The sequence below is a fragment of the Tachyglossus aculeatus genome, chromosome X1, assembly GCF_015852505.1.
Source record: "Tachyglossus aculeatus isolate mTacAcu1 chromosome X1, mTacAcu1.pri, whole genome shotgun sequence".
NCBI classification, from domain to species: Eukaryota; Metazoa; Chordata; class Mammalia; order Monotremata; family Tachyglossidae; genus Tachyglossus; species Tachyglossus aculeatus.
In genome coordinates, this window is record NC_052101.1 from 131,615,183 (window position 1) to 131,632,895 (window position 17,713).

The 17,713-nt window shown below is 47.4% G+C and overlaps 1 protein-coding gene across 2 annotated transcripts in view; it reads right to left on the minus strand.

The window, feature by feature from the left end:
- Positions 1-2,058: 2,058 nt before the first annotated feature.
- Positions 2,059-17,713, minus strand: part of CDH11 (cadherin 11) — a 39,099-nt gene continuing 23,444 nt past the window's right edge. Inside the window, exons 7-11 of one of the 2 annotated variants that reach the window (XM_038771899.1) lie at positions 17,025-17,161; positions 15,911-16,044; positions 15,549-15,666; positions 6,490-6,741; positions 2,059-4,767 (exon numbers count right to left, since the gene is read on the minus strand). In XM_038771899.1, coding sequence (XP_038627827.1) covers positions 4,271-4,767; positions 6,490-6,741; positions 15,549-15,666; positions 15,911-16,044; positions 17,025-17,161 — 1,138 coding nt within the window. In that variant the 3' untranslated portion in view covers positions 2,059-4,270. Of the gene's footprint in view, positions 4,768-6,489; positions 6,742-15,548; positions 15,667-15,910; positions 16,045-17,024; positions 17,162-17,713 lie in introns of those variants that run through there. The other variant, XM_038771900.1, reaches the window with a different exon arrangement.

Here is a 17,713-nt window from a genome sequence, read left to right on the forward strand (position 1 = left end):
TTGGGTGATGGGAATTGGGAAAAGGAAAGTTGAGATCGACAAAAAGAGGGGACAGGGATTGTGTCTCACTTGGTTATTTTGTATCTACCCCAGTGCTTAGAACAGTGCTTGTCACATTCATTCATTCAATCGTATTTATTGAGCGCTTACTGTGTGCAGAGCACTGTACTAAGCGCTTGGGAAGTGCAAGTTACATAGTATGCCCTTAGCAAATACCACACATATTTTTACAACTGGTGCTGAGAAATACATGCACTTTGCAAGGAAAAGTGAAGATAAATTACTCAGGAGTTTGCTCATTTCACAAAGTCCTGGCATTTGAAGAATATCAGTCACACTCCGACCTCAGGTGCATACGAATAAAGCTGTATGAGAAGAGGAAACTCTTTCCCGGTAGAAGGGGTCAGTTTAATTTTTTTTCTCTTTTACTCTAAGTCGAATGAGCGACTTCTCCCCAAAACCCGCTTTAGCCGGCAAAAAAATTTCAGAGTGAAAATCCATCCGTTTGCACACAGGCAATGTCCGTCAAATTTCAAATGGAAACTGATAGCCAGTCGATAGCCAACTGAAGTTGGTCTCGTAGACAAGTCCAGCGTCCAAATGCCGTCTTTACTGACTGGCAAGTACTATCAAGTTAAATATTATTCTGCTCCAGGAAGCGCTTCCCAATTAATCCCAACACCCTGGTTGTGTCAAGCTGAAAGCCGCCTTAGGGATTGAATTCCTAACCTCGGCACGTGTGGACATTTGTATATTTTTTGAGTGCGGCTGGTTCCAATGAGCTGCTTTAGGAGTCCTGATTTTTCGGGAACATTGGTTACCTCATATTAGAGGAAAGCTAAAGTCGCAGCACCAGGGAGATGCAAAGAGTCCCAGGCCTGGGATTCGGAAGACCTGGGTTCTAATCCCAGCTCCTTCACCCGCCTGCTGTGTGACCTCTGGACAAGTCGCGGAACTTCTCTGTGCCTCAGTTTCCTCAAGTGTGAAACGGAGATTCAATACTCATTCTCCCACTTGTGAGCCCCATGTGGGACAGGGACTGTGCCGGACTCGATTATCTTGTAGCCACCCCAGTGCTTAGCACAGAGTAAGCACTTAACTCATACCAGAATCATTATTCTTGTTATCATGTTCTGGTTTCCGGTCGAATCTTCCGCGTGGCCTCCGGGAGCCTGTTCAAAAGCTATCTTAGCATTTGTCTGTTTTGAGGCCTCTTCAGAAGTCTGCTGGTTTCAGAGCTATCTTTGCTCAGAAGCAGCGTGGCTCAGTGGAAAGAACCCGGGCTTTCGAGTCAGAGGTCATGGGTTCAAATCCCACCCCTTGTCAGCTGTGTGACTTTGGGCAGGTTACTTGACTTCTCTGTGCCTCAGTTCCCTCAGCTGTAAAATGGGGATGAAGACTGTGAGCCCCCCACGGGACAACTTGATCATTTTGTATCCTCCCCAGTGCTTAGAAAAGTGCTTTGCACATTGTAAGCGCTTAATAAATGTCATTATCATTATTATTATTCTGTTTGGGGGTCTGTGGCATTTATGAGAATCAATCAATCTATCGTATTCATTGAGCGCTTACTGTGTGCAGAGCACTGTACTAAGCACTTGGGAAGTACAAGTTGGCAACATATAGAGACAGTCTCTACCCAACAGTGGGCTCACAGTCCAGAAGTAGCGTGGCATAGTGGATAGAGCACGGGCCTGGGATTCAGAAGGTCATGGGTTCTAATCCTGGCTCCACCACTTGTCTGCTGTGTGGCCTTGGGCAAGTCACTTCACTTCTCTGTGCCTCAGTTCCCTCATCTGTAAAATGGGGATTAAAACTGTGAACCCCATGTGGGATAGGGACTGTGTCCAACCCGATTTCTTTTTCTCCAGCCCAGCGCTTAGTATAGTGCCTGGAACATAGTAAGCACTTAATAAATGCCATTATTATTATTAATGAGCAGTCAGTTTAATCCAGGAATGTGGAATGAGAATGGAAAAGCCAAGAGCCACGGTCGTTTCAGGACTAATCGAAATCCCGCTCACATCAGCGTTTGTCAAATGAAAAAGGACAAAAGCAGTAGGGAAAGAAATTTTATTTTGAAGCTTCTAGGAGGGTTCTACAAACAGCAAAGACTAAAAAAAACAAGCCATCTTAACTCTTCAAAAAAGGAAGCAACAGTGTCCCGTCCGGATTTCAACATAAAATGGTGAAAAATGCAGGAGCTAATTCCAATCCTAATACACACCCAATGGGGCAAGGAAAATATTCTCATCCTTGGTGATGGGGGAACCTGTTTCAATTAATCCTTCCTGCTTATGTGCTCTCAGGTGGGTTTCCTTTCTGTCAAATTGAATGGGAGAAATGTGCAAATCTAGCAAAATAGTCTTTGGATTATAAAAATATAAGAATCAACCCCTAACTGATCTGCGGACATATTTCCGATGAGGGGCCCTTGTCTGAAATGAAGGAATCAAAATCAGCCCGGGCCTGGCTCGCTACCCAGAAGAAGGAGGAAGCAAACTCTGATGACAATTTTTAGAGCGGTGAAAGTGAGTTTTTCCTCTGGATTGCCTCCGTCCCCGACAGGATGGCTAATTTCAGTATCTAGCCCCGTAAATTTCACCTTTCCCGGGAAGCGACCTTCTGTTTGAGAAGACAGCGGGCCTGCCCCCAGCTCTGCTAATATTGAGCTTCCTTGCTCCTCGTGACGGACCCTCCCGATGGGCAGAGATCACTTTAATTTGAGGAAGAAACCAACACTACACAGAGCAGTTCTGAAAGCAATCTCGACTTCTCTTATTACGAACGACAGTGCCGTGGTATTCAAAGACCAGGTGATTCTCCTGCAGGTAAATGAAAACTCTCCTCCCTTTCCCCGACCCCCAACTTCCTCCTCTCCCCCATCCAACCCCAGTCCGTAATGATTTCTCTCAGATAAGATGCCCTCGGGGAGGACGGAGGGGCCAGGGCTTGACGGCTAAAATTGGACGGGATTCCGCTGGGAAGTCTCCCCTTCCCACAAGCTGATCCTGGAGTTTACAACACGCAGTGATTACAACATTGGGCGTTGACTGCTACTCCCTGTAGCTGGACATTATCTTCTACGTAGAATCGCTAAGCTATTAAGATAAATGCATATTACATAACCAAAAGTTTCAAATAATAAACGGACTTAGATCCAGAGCACGGGAGTTTCATATCAAAGAGGCCCTGGCAGCCACCACAAGTCTTATATCGAGCGGATACAAAATGCTCACGAGACGATACAGAATATTATCTAAAAACATCTGTAAAATGTATCGGATTTTAAATAAACACTCAACAAGGCAACAGACAAACTACAAACATATAATAAATAGGGCTAGTAAAAGTCACCATTGTAAATTAGCCAGAACTAGAAATGGGGCCTAAGAAATACTCCGGTTTTCTTAAATGCTTAAGAATCCAAACAAGAATTAAAAAAGAATCCTTTTTATTTCAAATTTTGCTTCTTATATTGAAGCACATATTAAAGCAACAGTACAATGTTCATAAAATATAAGTGTGATGCTGTAACATTTCTTACATGTCAGAATACTGATATTTGTATGTATACTAAAATAAGAACTTTAAAATTGTACAAATAGATACATTAAAAATGACATAGAAATAGAGATCCTCTCACTGCAACAAGACAGAGTTATATCTGGCACATATTAGTTTAAGATGAAAGTATAAGCAAAAAGATTTACAAGAGTCAGCAGTAACAAGTTTTGATGCTCAAGAGACATTATAGTTGTACATTGTACTGTACATACATCATATGGGTTTAAGCTGGCTGAATAGGATATATTTCAAGTTTAAAAATGCACTACATAGAGAGTGTCCAGAGTTTAAGGCGAAATTACAGCTCCGAACTGTTATCCTTTCTCATTTCGTGGAAGCTTCATTGACATAAACGATTTTGATGTTCATAATACATAGAAGGTCTTCCTTCCTCGTAAGTTCACGATGAGAGTGTTCTTGCTTCGCTTAAATATTTTGTTCCTCCAGAGTGGTAGTTTTTTGTTTTTTTTTTCCTCCAGTGAAGCCGATAGCCCACTTCGACACTGCCTTTCGTCGGTCAAGGTACTTCACAGTATTTACCACTTGGATGTCCTGGTTTTGATTCACTTTATCCTCTTGGTCAAACTTAAAGGGTTTAAATGAGCCTTTTCTCGGTTTTAAAAAAATACCTGCTTTGAATGTTTCTTCTGGATTCTTCAGGACGCCGGACACAGTTCTTAAGGCCAAATTCAACTTTTTATTGTTAAGAATCGTCATCAAAAGTGTCTTTGGAACCATACAAGTCCGCAAGTTTCTTAAAGCGCGGTCCCCAGTTCTGTAGGTAATCGTAGTCCAAATCCGAATCTGTGGTCGCGGATTCTAGGGAGCTGAGGGAGCCGGCCACCGAGCCTCGTCCTTCGTAGCCGTAGATCTGGATGGAGTCGTAAGGCGGAGCGGTGGGGTCGTTGTCGGCCTCCTGTATCCTCGAGTTGATGAAGTCGTCGACATCAACGCTGTTGGGCGCTGGACGGAGCCCGGGCCGGGGCATGTACTGATATTCGGGTTTAATGTCCTTGCGAGGAATGAACCCGTTGATGCCATCGGGGTTCTGCAGGGTGGCGATGTCGAAGGCCTCGGTGTCTTCCTCTCCTCCGCCTTCGTCGTCGTAGGTAATGATGTTCTCCCGCACGTCTTCTTCTTCGAAGACGATCAGCGGTTCCTTCTTCTGTCTTCTCAGGGTTACAAACAGCACCACAATGACTGCACGCGGGGCCGGGGGAGGAAATCAACAGGAGAGGTGAGCCTGGCCCGTGTCCGTCGTACGTCTCTGACTTCAGAGAGTCTAGGGGCGGAGTGTTGTACTCTCCCGAGCGCTTAGTGTGCTGCTCTGCACGCAGTAGCGCTCAATAAATACGATTGAACGAATGAAGTGAACGAGAGTACCGCCAACGCTGCACGCCGAATGTGCGTTCTGCAACCCAGAGTTGGAGCCGGGGCAGATCCGGATCCGAGTCTCAGTTCTGCCTCTGGCCGGCCGTGTGACCTCGGGCCGTTCGCTTTACCTTCTCTGGGCCTACTTGGAGGGATGGGGCGGGGATCGTGTCTACCGACTCCTAATCTCCCAAGTGCTTAGTACAGTGCTCTACACGTGGTAAGCACTCAATAGATACCACCGACTGAGTGCACCTAGAAGGGACTCTGGACTGGGCTAGGGAAACGTCCCAGACGAATTACCTGTCCCATTTTTCAAGATCCCCCTGGGAGGGTGGTCCCACCATCCCCGGGGTCATTATTTCTGGCATCATACTAGGATTCAATGATCCTTCTAGTCCGATAATTTCGGGGATTCTTCCTCTGCCATTGAAAATATCTGGCCTTCCGCGCTCTGCCCATTTCGGGCCACCTGCTTGGCAACTACACACTAGGAAGCGATATCCAGACACCGTAGGGCTCTATCCTAAACAACTGACAGCGCTCTGAAGCCCTGGGCCTCCTTTCTCTACTCAGTTCCATTCAACGGATTGACCGACACATCTTGTTTCAAATCGTATCTGTGATGGAGAGAAGGGTGTCCCGTTGGATTCATTTCCACAGATTGGAAAGGGGAAGGGACAGGAGAGGCTTTTGCCAAGATCCCCAGTCCCTTGGATGTGTCGGAGTAAGGGATTCCATTAGGTCTGAATATTCTGAGGGGAGTGGATAACCAATTACAGCCAATTGTCCTCTATTGATTTTCCCACTTACTGGAGATTTCTCCACTATCGTCCATTAGCTCTCCTCTCCCCTTCCCTGTACTCCACTGAGCCCGAGAAAGAGAAGGATAATGCAGACATGAGTGATTAGCCCCGAGGGCGGAGGGAGAGCGGCTTCTCGGGTATGCCCAGAAAGGATCTGTGCCCCGGCCAGAGGTGGTGGGGAGGGCAAAGATGTTTAAGTTCAAACTCGCGGGGAGGACCTAGGGTTTGTCTTCCTATTCTTACACCCCAGCGAGAGCCAATCGTGGGACACGAGCAATTAGCTCAAATAGCTTTTTATACCCTTGGTCCTCACGTGTGCACGTTTGTACAATCAGTGGTACCCGCCGCTCCTTTTGGGTTTCCTGTCGTCCTGGCCTCTCGTGGTTTGGTTTCATCTCCTTCTCTCCCTTCTAGACTGTGAGCCCGCTGTTGGGTAGGGACCGTCTCTATATGTTGCCAACTTGGACTTCCCAAGTGCTTAGTACAGTGCTCTGCACACAGTAAGCACCCAATAAATAGGATTGAATGAATCTCCTTATGCCTCTGTCGCCAGTACCCTCTGCCCCCTTATTCCTGGGGACCAGGAGCCAAGCCTGTATCTCCGCAGTGCACTTCTTGCTCCAGGCTCAGAGAAACACGTTGCGCACCGTGAACATTCGACACATACTCTTTCTGGCTAACGCACGGCATGGCACCGGCGGGCGCTCAGCCAACCCCCTCCACCCCAACCACTTCCATCCCTTACCGAGCAAGATCACGATGCAGGCCAGAATGGCGATCAGAGCTCCAGTGCTCAGGCCGGCGTTGAGGACGTAGGCTTCTGCGTTGCAGGAGAGGAGCGAGCCGTTGTGATCACAGCCACAGACTTTGATGGTCAGCGTGTTGGTACTGCTCATCGGGGGCACCCCGCCGTCGTTTATCACAATGGGAAGAAGGTAGAGATCCTGCTTCTGGCGACTAAAGCCTCCACGTCGAACGTAAACACTGGCAGTGTTATCTATTTGAACAAATAAGACGACCGTTAAGCGTTTAGCAGTTCCAATGGAAGCAAGTCTTAACACTGTCACATTCATTTTCTGTCCACATCAGGTGGGTTTAACTCTCCCTGATCCCCATCTAGCTACTCTAAGGAAACGGGAGGCGTTGAGTCATGGGATCCCCCAGATCGGCTCTGGATCTCGAGGCGGTCCCGTGGGTTTTCATCTTCCTTCCCTGCATTAAGCGATGGGCGGTTTCAGATCAGCAGCCTCTCTGAGTGTGTGTTCTCTTAATTCCACACCCCAGGACGGACCCCATCGGGGCGGAGGAGGGAAACGGGACCAGTTGATTGGGTGGTGTGTTAGAAGGAGGACACCGAGCTACAACTCGCTATTTACACTGAAGCTCTGAGAGACCGGGGGAGAGGAGGTGGGAGGGGCGGGGGTGGGGAGGGAAGGCATGCCTACCAGCGGATCCCGGACAAAAGGACCGCTAAGGAAAACCGAAAGATTTTTCTGTCCATTCTGGAGGCAGCTGCAGCTTTCTCTCCTCCCATTTTGTTCTCGTGGTGCTTTTGAAGTTCAGCACTTCAATAAATGGACTAATTGTGTTCTAGGGAAGATTCGGCATCAGTTCCATACGTTCATCATTTTGCTACTGAGGGTTGCTTCCTTTAGTGTTTTGACCGCTACCAGCTCGGGAGGCACATAAATATATCGGACTTCCAACGTATTGCACAACTGCTCCCATTAGTCAGTAGTAAAAAATTCAGAAGCTGCTGAAATATGAACAGGGCTTCAGTTTTGCATTGTGACAGTAACTGGATGGCAACCTTTTTCGTGAGAAGCTGGCTATGAATATTCATATGAGGAAGGAAACAATACATCTTATTCTTTACCATTTAGAAGCCAGGCGGGCCAGGGCTCTCTAGTTTACTAGCCGGTCGTGATTAGAACATTGTGTTTCGCTCAGTGTTGACTTGCCCTCTCTATCTGGACAGACCCCTCGGTCTAATCGGTAAATCGTAATTGCAGCCAGGTTGGGACATCACATTGCTATTTCCATTATCGATCAATCAGTGGTATTTATTCGGCGCTTATTGTGTGCAGAGCACTGTACTAAGCGCTTGGGAGGGTACAATACAACAGAGGCGGTCGACATGTTCCGTGCCCACAAGGAGCTTACATCTCCCCCAGAGAGGTATAAATTATAGTCTGTCGTTTCCCTCTAGCCGTGAGGTCGCAAAACACCAACTATTTTGATTCCGTTTTATTTATCTACCTATTTATTGATTTAGTTCTCCTTATTTATCGTGATGGCTACTGGTTAGATGCCACCCGAGTCACAGAGTGAAATGTAACTAACCTTGGATTCAATAACCCCCAAATACTGATCTCAGACATTAGTGGGAGTGCCATTTTAAAATTAGAAATGACAATCTAGTCTCTTCATCCATACGGAAATTAGCACATAAAAGCTCTTCAAATCCCCAAATTCACTGCGTCAGGCATAAAATCTTCCCGGGCGATTAGGCAGGGGCCTCTAGTGAAATCGGAAAGTTTATTTGCATTCACAATAGCTGCCTGGGTAGAAAATGAAGGGGTATAAATGTTTTATGCCACCTCTTGCTCCCAGATGATAGCAGATAAGATACCCAACTCTTCCCTTTCAGGGATCCAAAATATCAGATGGGCAGATGAGGCTTTGCATCTCCCCCTGGTCCTGCTAGATTCCCCTAACCCAAACGCCACTAGAGAAGAAAGCATAATAGCATCCACATCCAACCACCACAGCCACCACAATAACCCAAACAACTGCATCAACTACTTGGAAGTAGAATCAGGTGCCTTAAGGCTAGGCCTTGATTTCCACTCTCTTTGTCCTCTCAACTGTTTGGAGTCAAAAACCACAGAAAGTTTCTGACAAACCACTAAAGGAAGTTTAATTTCAGCAAGGATGTGGTTTCCAGGGCTGCAACACCTCTATTTTAAGCTACCAGCTTTTGATGGTACCAAAATAGAACATTTTGGGAAAAAAAAAAAAATATATATATATATATATATATGTATTCATAAGTATACATGTATCTATACACAATGTGAACCTTTAAGAGAGAAAATGGAGAATAACTCAAATTCCACTGTAAGAGAAGCAGTTAGCCTGCCACGTATCAGATGCCAAAGAAGACCTTTTTCCTCACTTCTCTGTTTGTAGATGTCAACTTCCTCTAGCAAACAGTATCCAGGGGAAAAGGAAGAAGGGTCCCATTGCCCAGATGAAACAGGAGTTTTCCATCCTGGAGTTAGATTTACAGTTCTACTGCAATGAGCCTTGTGTTTCTCACACATTCCCCAAGGGGCATCTCCATTTGGCCGGAATGGGACGGAGCTGGACAAGAATTGCCTTTTCAAGCCACCTTCGGGGTCCATCCGGAGAGCACGACCACAGTAGCAGAAGATCTCTCCTCTCAAAGTCAATCGGAGCTAACACTCTGCATTCCCACATCTCCCCCTGGTCCCTTTGCCTTCTATCTCCGTCTGCCATCAGTTTCTGGTTTCCAGGTGGAAACTGGGCCGGTTCCACCGATTCCCTCCCATTTTCTTCGACCTCCAGCCCCCTCAGTGAGGGCCGCCACCCTCACCACTACTTGAAGCCGAATCATTCAGACAGGATGAATGACTGTTTTACACGGTTTTCTTCAGGAACTCAAGAGCTAAGGGGATCTCAACAAGCAACCAAATCGACATCAAACATCATTCTACTTCACTAAAACTGGCTCCTCTGTTCCTAAGGAAGAACAAAAATCTGTCACTGTGGCCCAGCGCTACAGAAAATGACGCGTAACGGTAACTGCATGTCTGTCTCTCCCATTAGAGTGCAGACTCTGTGAGGCCAGGAAATGTGTGTCTTTGCTTAGTAGAACGCTTTTCACCCAGGAGGCCCTTAGTAAATACCACCGATGGATCGACTCCCCCAGATTGAGTCAAGGTAACAGGACAATCCCAGATGGAGGGGAACCCAGCAAAGTGGAGAAAATAAAGACACAGAGAATTCCAGCAAGCCACATATTCAGGATCCCTGCAGCGTCTTCAAAATCCCCACAACTTCTGTCAGTGTCCTGACGGAAAATTGGAAGAAATGACATGTCTAATCTGATTCTAAGGGTCTCGTTTGTCTTTTCTTCATTCCGAAGATTCTTTGTGTTCCACCAAGGACAAATGGTGAAATGAATAGCAGGCCAAAAAAGGGAACATAATCATTTACATATACTCAAATGGCAGGGCATTAAAAGACATCTGCCATTTTGGTCTGCCAAGAGAATCTCTTCCATATTGGAATAATTAAGACAAAACAAAACAAAAAAAAACCTTCTAAAAATCTGTTTAGCTGTTTTTAAATTATAAAAGGGAAAGAACAGACACATCTTTGGATGCTATCTGATACTGCCCATAAAACTATGCTCTTTGTTTAGAGCAAAAAACGTTTGCCGAATGGTTTAAACATGTCCATCAACTCTGAGGTTCCTTCTGACTGGAAAAGCATTGCAGACGCAGCCTTTCGATACTGAATCCCTTTTCAATTCACCAACTGATACACGCAACTTTGGACACAAGTGCAGCCCTTAGCAAGGTGGATTTATTTTACTGAACTCAATCAATCAGTGATATTTCCTTAACGCATCCTGGAACTTTACCTTTCTGTAGCTATGCAACCCAGTGGGATGAGGGTAACGTCCACTGTGGGACCTTCTCAATCACTATCCCTGGCAAAAGTCAAATACGCCATTCAGTAAGCAGGAGATAACCACGACATCTCGACAGTCTTCTAATCATCATCCTGCCACTCACCTTTCCTGTCCAACTCCCAAGCCAGTCCACCGAAGGCTCATTTTGCATTCGTTATGGTGACCGGCTGGAGTCAGACTGGCTACATCCCTTGACTAACTGAAGCACAGGGTTTCCTGAGAAGACTTACCCTCCTAAGAGTCATTAAGGACGGGGGAAATCAGGTCCACCGATGACTCCGTCATCAATGATTGCCCTTTAGCACGTCCCAGCCGTTTATATGGAGAAGTCTTAGGGGGAGCTGATTGGCTTCCCTCTTTCTGGCTGGCCTTTTTTCCTTCCATTGCTATGAGTTCACCCCATCAGAATGTAAACTCCTAGAGGGCAGGGAACTTGTGTCTCGTTGCTGCTGTACTCTCCCAAGAGCTTAGCGGAGTGCTTCACACTCAGCATGATCTCATTAAATACCATCGATGATGATGATGACGACGACGACGACGACTATGATGATGATGATGACCATCACCCGCTCAAGATGGCCAAGGGACATGAAAGAAGATGAAATTCCGACCAATCTCAGGATAAGGATTCGGGGTGGGACAGAGGAGGAGTGGGAGACTGAAGGAAGATTTTGGATTATCTGTGGATTTCCATTATCCACGGTCTCTTAGGCTCCGGTCATCACAAAAGGTTGGGCTGCATTATCAGACCCCACTGTCCAATCTCCTTGGCCATTCTCCACAGGAGTCCTAATAGTCCATTATTCCCTTTATAAGGATGAAGAGGTTAAGGGATTCCAAAGTCACACAGGGCTAGAACTGACCAATGCACAGCCCTGAACTGGCTCATTGGGAAGGAGGAATAAGCTTCCCGAGGGGGATGAAAGAGCCAAGGCGAGATTATAAAGATTAGGACTGATTTAGTGCTTTGGGTGATCTGCCTCCCCTGAAAATAGTTTTTATTTTCTAGCCACGTTTTCCCACCTCCCAGTTCTCCATGTCACAAGTTCTTTAAAAAGTAGAATTGATTAAAGTCTACATGAAACCCAGTGGCTTCTCCAGTCTCTTCAGGGATAGAGAAGCAGCGTGGCTCAGTGGAAAGAGCCCGGGCTCTGGAGTCGGAGGTCGTGGGTTCAAATCCCGGCTCCACCAACTGTCAGCTGTGTGACTTCGGGCACGTCACTTAACTTCTCTGGACCTCGGTTACCTCATCAGTAAAATGGGGATGAAGACTGTGAGCCCCCCGTGGGACAACCTGATCACCTTGTAACTTCCCCAGCGCTTAGAACAGCGCTTTGCACATAGTAAGCGCTTAAAAAATGCCATCAAAAAAGAAAAAAAACCAAAACCCCGGGAGCCTGTCTTATATTTGCATCTAGCCTGGTGCTTAACAGGTGCTTGGCTCAGAGTAAGAGCTGAACAAATACCAAAAGGAATGAACTAAAGCCTGAAGGAATTAAGATGGGGACAGTTTGAGTCTGGTTCCACCCCCTCTGCTGCTCAATATATGGGATAAATGGAATGAATGGACACTCAAAGCAAAGTAGCAAATTAAACCCTTCCACATGTCCCTGGTGACAGATTTGTAATGAATTTGTAAAGTGGTGTTTACAGAACAATAATGACTAGTCTGTGTATTCCCTCGAGGGCTCCTTTTGAAGCATAATTTTCCCCGGAAGACACACTACATACACATAACATTTCCAAGGAATCAGGGCAACAGTGCTGAAGAGACTAGCCAAAATCTGCCATTACCCAGCAAAAGCATCATCTTTGCTATGCTATATCAGCAAGATCAAGAGTAAAAGTTTTCTTTACAGGAGAATGAGCTGATCTTCCATTTTTAGAGATACCAATTGCATACAGGAGTTTAGGCAAACACAGTGCTGTTTGGTTACATGGTAGACTGGAGGTGAACATTCAATAAGAGAGTAACTGGATGCTGCGTGAGATACGCCATTGTCTCATGATTCCTATGGAAAATAGCCTCAGCTGAGAAGCTTGGTAAAGCAGTAGGATATTAATAGGATGTAGAATGTGATTACTTCTTTAGGATTACTGCAATACGCAATTACTTTTGGAAGCTGGTAGAAAGAAACTCTATTAAATGATAATTATAGGACTGTATTCACTTTAAAGTTCTGTAATAGCCCTAAACATTGGAGTTTTCATTAACCGCTTGCCACAGTTAATAAAGTCATTTTTCGTAAAAACTAGCAATTCCCTGCAAGAGGGAATACAGACGACGGATTACGCTATTTATGAGGGCAAGGAAGGACGTAGGGTGGGAAAGCCGGTTGACTGGCAAATCTCAATACGCTCCCTTGAAAATTTTAACTACATCCTAGAAGTGTGTAGGAGAGAGCCACTTGGCATATTTGCTAACTAAACAGCCACCCCAACAGAGAACAGTCCAGCGAACGTGAAACGATAATGATGTGTGAGGGGAGGATGGCTCGTCATAAATCCACGGATTTGGGAGAGGCCGGAGCGATGCGTGTCTCTCTCCGTCGACCCTTCCCTGGAGACGTTAGCCTTGCCCTAATGCTCGACACCCCCTTCCTGTGGAGGGCCCAGGACTCTCTTTGCTGGGGTCTTGGGGTGGGGAGCCTGGTGCCGCTGCCATTCGGTGGGGTGTTCAGGGCTTCACTACCATCCAGTTGGGTGCTAAGTGATTTTCCAATATCCTGCCTCATTTGCTGAAAAAGGAGGGGAAGCGAGGGGTGGGCAGAGGGAGGTGAGGGAATGGGGGTTGAGGAAATGGAAGGGCTTGCTCTCCCCTCCAGAGAACATCCATAGTGCACCCTTGGGTGCCCAGACAGGATGCTCACAGCGTCACCCTAGTCATAATCATCATAATCATCATGACAAAAGGACCCGTTTCCGCCTCATTCTCCTGTACTCTGCCACAGAGACCTGAGATCCTGTGACACCTTGCACGATTTGACCCCTGACTCTCTTGTGAGAGGAGCGAAACCTTTCCCCTTCTTGAGATAAGGTGATTTGAAAAGGACTTAAAATGGTTGATTGGAGTCCAGACCCTGGCAGTTCAGATCAGCTCACATGTTATAATTATTTTATCACAAGGGGAACTAATACTTTTGGTGAAATGTTTCATTCAACAGCCCTACTCCGAAAAGCCATTTCTTTAGAGGGCTTATGAAGCTTGTTAAAAAGAGAACTTGTTTGCCTACAAGCCCCTTTCAGATTGTTCAATTCTTCATGAATATGCAAATACGACTAATTTGGATGGATTTTGATACGTAGCGAATTAGTCCACATCCCCCTACCTCGACAATCGTTTTCATTTTGAAGTGAAAAATCCACTGCTGCGGATTCGTGAGAATAGGGTTACCCAGCACTACAGCGTTTGGTGAAGCCTTCGGCTCTGATGGCAGAACTCTACCAGGAAGGAGGGGGCCCTGAGGCTCAGACGTCTGCGTGACTCCTTCCTCAGCGTACAGAACGGTGAGGAGGTGGCACAGAACTTCAAAGGCGCCATCAGCGTCACCATCTTCAAGAAGAAACGGGCGAGCCCGAAGGTGGAAACTACCGGGCAGCCTCGCCACTTGCTGTTTGCCGGCAAGAGTCTACCCAGAATGTTTTCGGCCAGGGTACTGGAGAACCCAGTCAACCATGCGTGCTACCCGAATCACCACGTGGCTCCGGACCAAAGCGCAGCACAGCAGATATGATCTTGGCAGCACGAAAGATGCAGGAAAAATGCAGGGAGCGACAACTGAGGCCCCTATACTGTTTTCTCTGGCAATTGGGTTCCACTGCGTGGAGACGGTCACCAAGACCCTCAGGCCTACGCCACGATGGAGAGGCCGGGCGAAGCGAGGTTGAAGGTGCCCTGCCTGATCCTCGCCCCCACCACTTCTGGAATGAGCAGGCGGGAGGTCCAGTCCTACTTAACCTATTCCCTGCCATCACACCTGAGGAGGCAGCGAGGAATCGGGAAGCCAGGGTCGGATTGTGCTTCCGATTCACTGGGAAACGCTTCCAACTCGACGGCCTGAGCAGCACGGAAAGTGTTTGCCACAGTCGCCCGGGAACTGCCGGGTGCCGACGACTGTGCTCTTGAGGCACATACGCGCGGGAGTCATTGTGGAGAGGTGACACAGCTCTAGGGGCTGACAATAAGCCTGAAGAAAACTGAGGTCTTGTACCGGCCGACACCCGGGACGCGTGACGCGCAACCAAAGATCTTCATTGGCAACACGGAATTTAATGCTGTCACCGAGTTCTGCGAGCTAGGCGGTACCCTGTCCATCGATGCGTGGAGAAAGAGAGATATGGGGGAAACAGAACTTAAAAAAGACCGGCATGGCTTTTGGGCGGTTGACAGACAGAGTTTGCCGACAACAGGGCATCAAGCACCACCACGGGGCTGTGGTGGTGTCCCACTTTCCGTCTGTCCGTCTACTACAGAAGAGACACCCGACTTCTTGAGAAGCGTCCTGAGCGTCACCTACGAACCGGACTCAACCGCAAACGGCAGTTCAAGATTACCCACAGCGAGGTCCTGGGACGCGGTCAGCTCCACCGGCACTGAGGCAATGCCCACAGCAACACAGCTTCGCTGGGCTGGACACGGGAGGAGAATGGATGGCAGCAGCTGCTAAATGGTGAACTGAAAGGGGGGCACACGCAAGCAAGGGAGGGCAGAATAAACGACACAGCGAAGCGCAGTCTCAAACAGGGTGACTCAGGGGGGGGTACTCCTGGGAGACCACCACCGCGGACAGACCGGCCTGGCGGACGGCGGTCGGGGGGAGGGGTTGCCCTCCTGGAGTGGAGGCTTCGCGATCGATCGCGATACCAAGAGACGGTCTCGAGAACAGAGACGGGCCCCGTCTGGGGCCGACGCATCAGTGCAGCAAGGAACTATCTTCACATGCACAAAATGCGGAAGAGAGGACCTCACCGTCAGCGGCGTCATCTTCGAAAACGAAGGACAGCGAGAGCTATATATAGTATTCATTAGTTTGCAACTTCTACTTCATTGAACAGTAATATGCATGAACCTTGGTACAAACCTCTGTTGTCTCTGAGTGTAAAATTTGGATTATGAATAATTTCAGGGGGTAAGCTGAAGATAAATCTTGGTCCATTGGCAGTGTCATCCTTGTCATCAGCACTAATTGTAATAAACGGCTGCAAAAGAAAGGTGACCTGTAAACAAATCATGCTTACGATGGAATATCCCTTATTGTATTCTAGCCTTATACTTTGAGGCTTGCCCCCGAAAAGTTTTATTACGAGAAACACGGGTTATGAGTTAAAAGCGTCTCACAAAAGTCAGGCTCCAATTCTAAAACCAGAGAAAATCAACAGGAAAATCTAAATTCTCGCCACGACTCTTCCTCGTCCACGCCATTTGAATGGAAAGGGAAAATACCTGGTTGGACAATGGTTTGGTCTGATCACTTTCACAAATAAACGCTTCGTAAGTCGTTGCAAAGTTGGGAGCATTGTCATTGACGTCAATGACCCTGATTGCAACGGGAACTTTGGCTTCCTGGTGGCGGTTGTCTACGGAGAAAAAAAAAAATCAAGGAAAATGACACGGTGCGGTTTGTTCCGGGTCCGTTACTGAGCCGAACGCAGCTCCCTCTCGGGTTAATTCCTTCCCTCTTCCTCCCCCGTCCCTTGGCTTCCTCCCCCTACCTCCCGCCCCATTCAGAAATCTAGCAACTGAGTAAATTTGCCTCATCAAGTTGGGCTTCCACCTAAAACCCTTGGAATTACCTGAGCGGATGCCTGGGGGGAGGGGAGGGGAGGACAACAGCTTTCGAAACTGCGTTTTAAAACCCAAACCAGCTGATTCTCTCTTCCGAGAACACTGCCGCTTTCAAGCTGCGGGGAGAAGCTGTCCTTCTCCGGCAAAGAAAATGCCAAATATCTGAAATTGGCTCTCTCTGTCTTTGCCAGACTGATGAAAAAGATTCATGTTCGACTAAACCTGTGTTCGATTCCAGCAGTCCGAGATTTCAGTTGTTCCGGCCGATGAACCGCGGTGCTCGAGGCGTGTTGGGCCCTCATTCAGCCAGAACCAGCATCTCCCAACGCATTCCCCAAGCTAACCAGCTTAAGTTGATTAATGATAATAATAATAATGATAATTGTTATAGTGGTTTTTGTTAAGCACTTACTATGTGCCTAGCACTGTACTAAGTGCCGGGGTAGATACAAGATTATCAGGGTGGACACAACCCCTGTCCCACATGGGCCTCACAGTCTAAGGGGGACAGAGAACAGGTACTGAATCCCCATTTGACAGATGAGGAAACTGGGGCACAGAGTAGTTAAGTGACTTGCCCAGGAACACACAGCAAGCAAGTGGCAGAGCCAAGCTCCTTCGATTCCCAGACCCATCTCCTTACCACTAGGCCACCCTACCTCACTGGGCCTAACAATCTCATATTTTCTTGGGGAATTTTATTTTTTTTTCATTTTAACGCCCCGCCGTCTCTAAGCGCGAAGGAGATAGGAACCCCTCAGCGGACACTTACGAATTTCAGTGGCAAAGACGGAGATGTTCAGCCAGGCGGTCTCTTCCCTATCCAAGGGTTTTGTGGTTTTAATAAGACCATCTTCCGGATTAATGTTAAAAAATCGGTCGAGGTCAGTATGACGATCGATTGAGTATCTGAAGATGATGCAGTTAACCAGTTAGACCATTCATTCGATCATATTTATTGAGCGCTTACCGTGTGCACAGTAAGCACCCCATTAGGCACCCCAGCATTTGCTCCATATTGTGTTTAAAGTCGCTTTGCAGGGGTCAAGTATGAGAAAACCTCTAACCAGCCGAAGGGTGAGGCAAACTTACCTTCTGCTCATGCTTATCTACCCTGATCAGACAAGTCAAATGCTACTTTGCCCGCCGAGAGCCCTTTCCCTGGACCCTTCGACGGGGACTTTCACTTGACCGACCATCTGGTTTTGGCCTTTCTGGAGCCCCCAGTTCTGCTTCCCGCGCCCCCGCCTTACTGCCACCCCGGGAAAAATCTCGGGAGAAGCCGCAGGAAAAGTCCCTAGAGTCCAGTCAGGCTATAGAATGACGAGAGTAAGCAAGACTCTAAGCGCATCGCGGGCAGGGAACCTGCCTACGGACTCTGGATGGGACTCTCCCAAGCGCTAAGTACAGTGCCTGGCACACAGTAAGCGCTCGATAAATACCACTGCTTGATTGATGGAT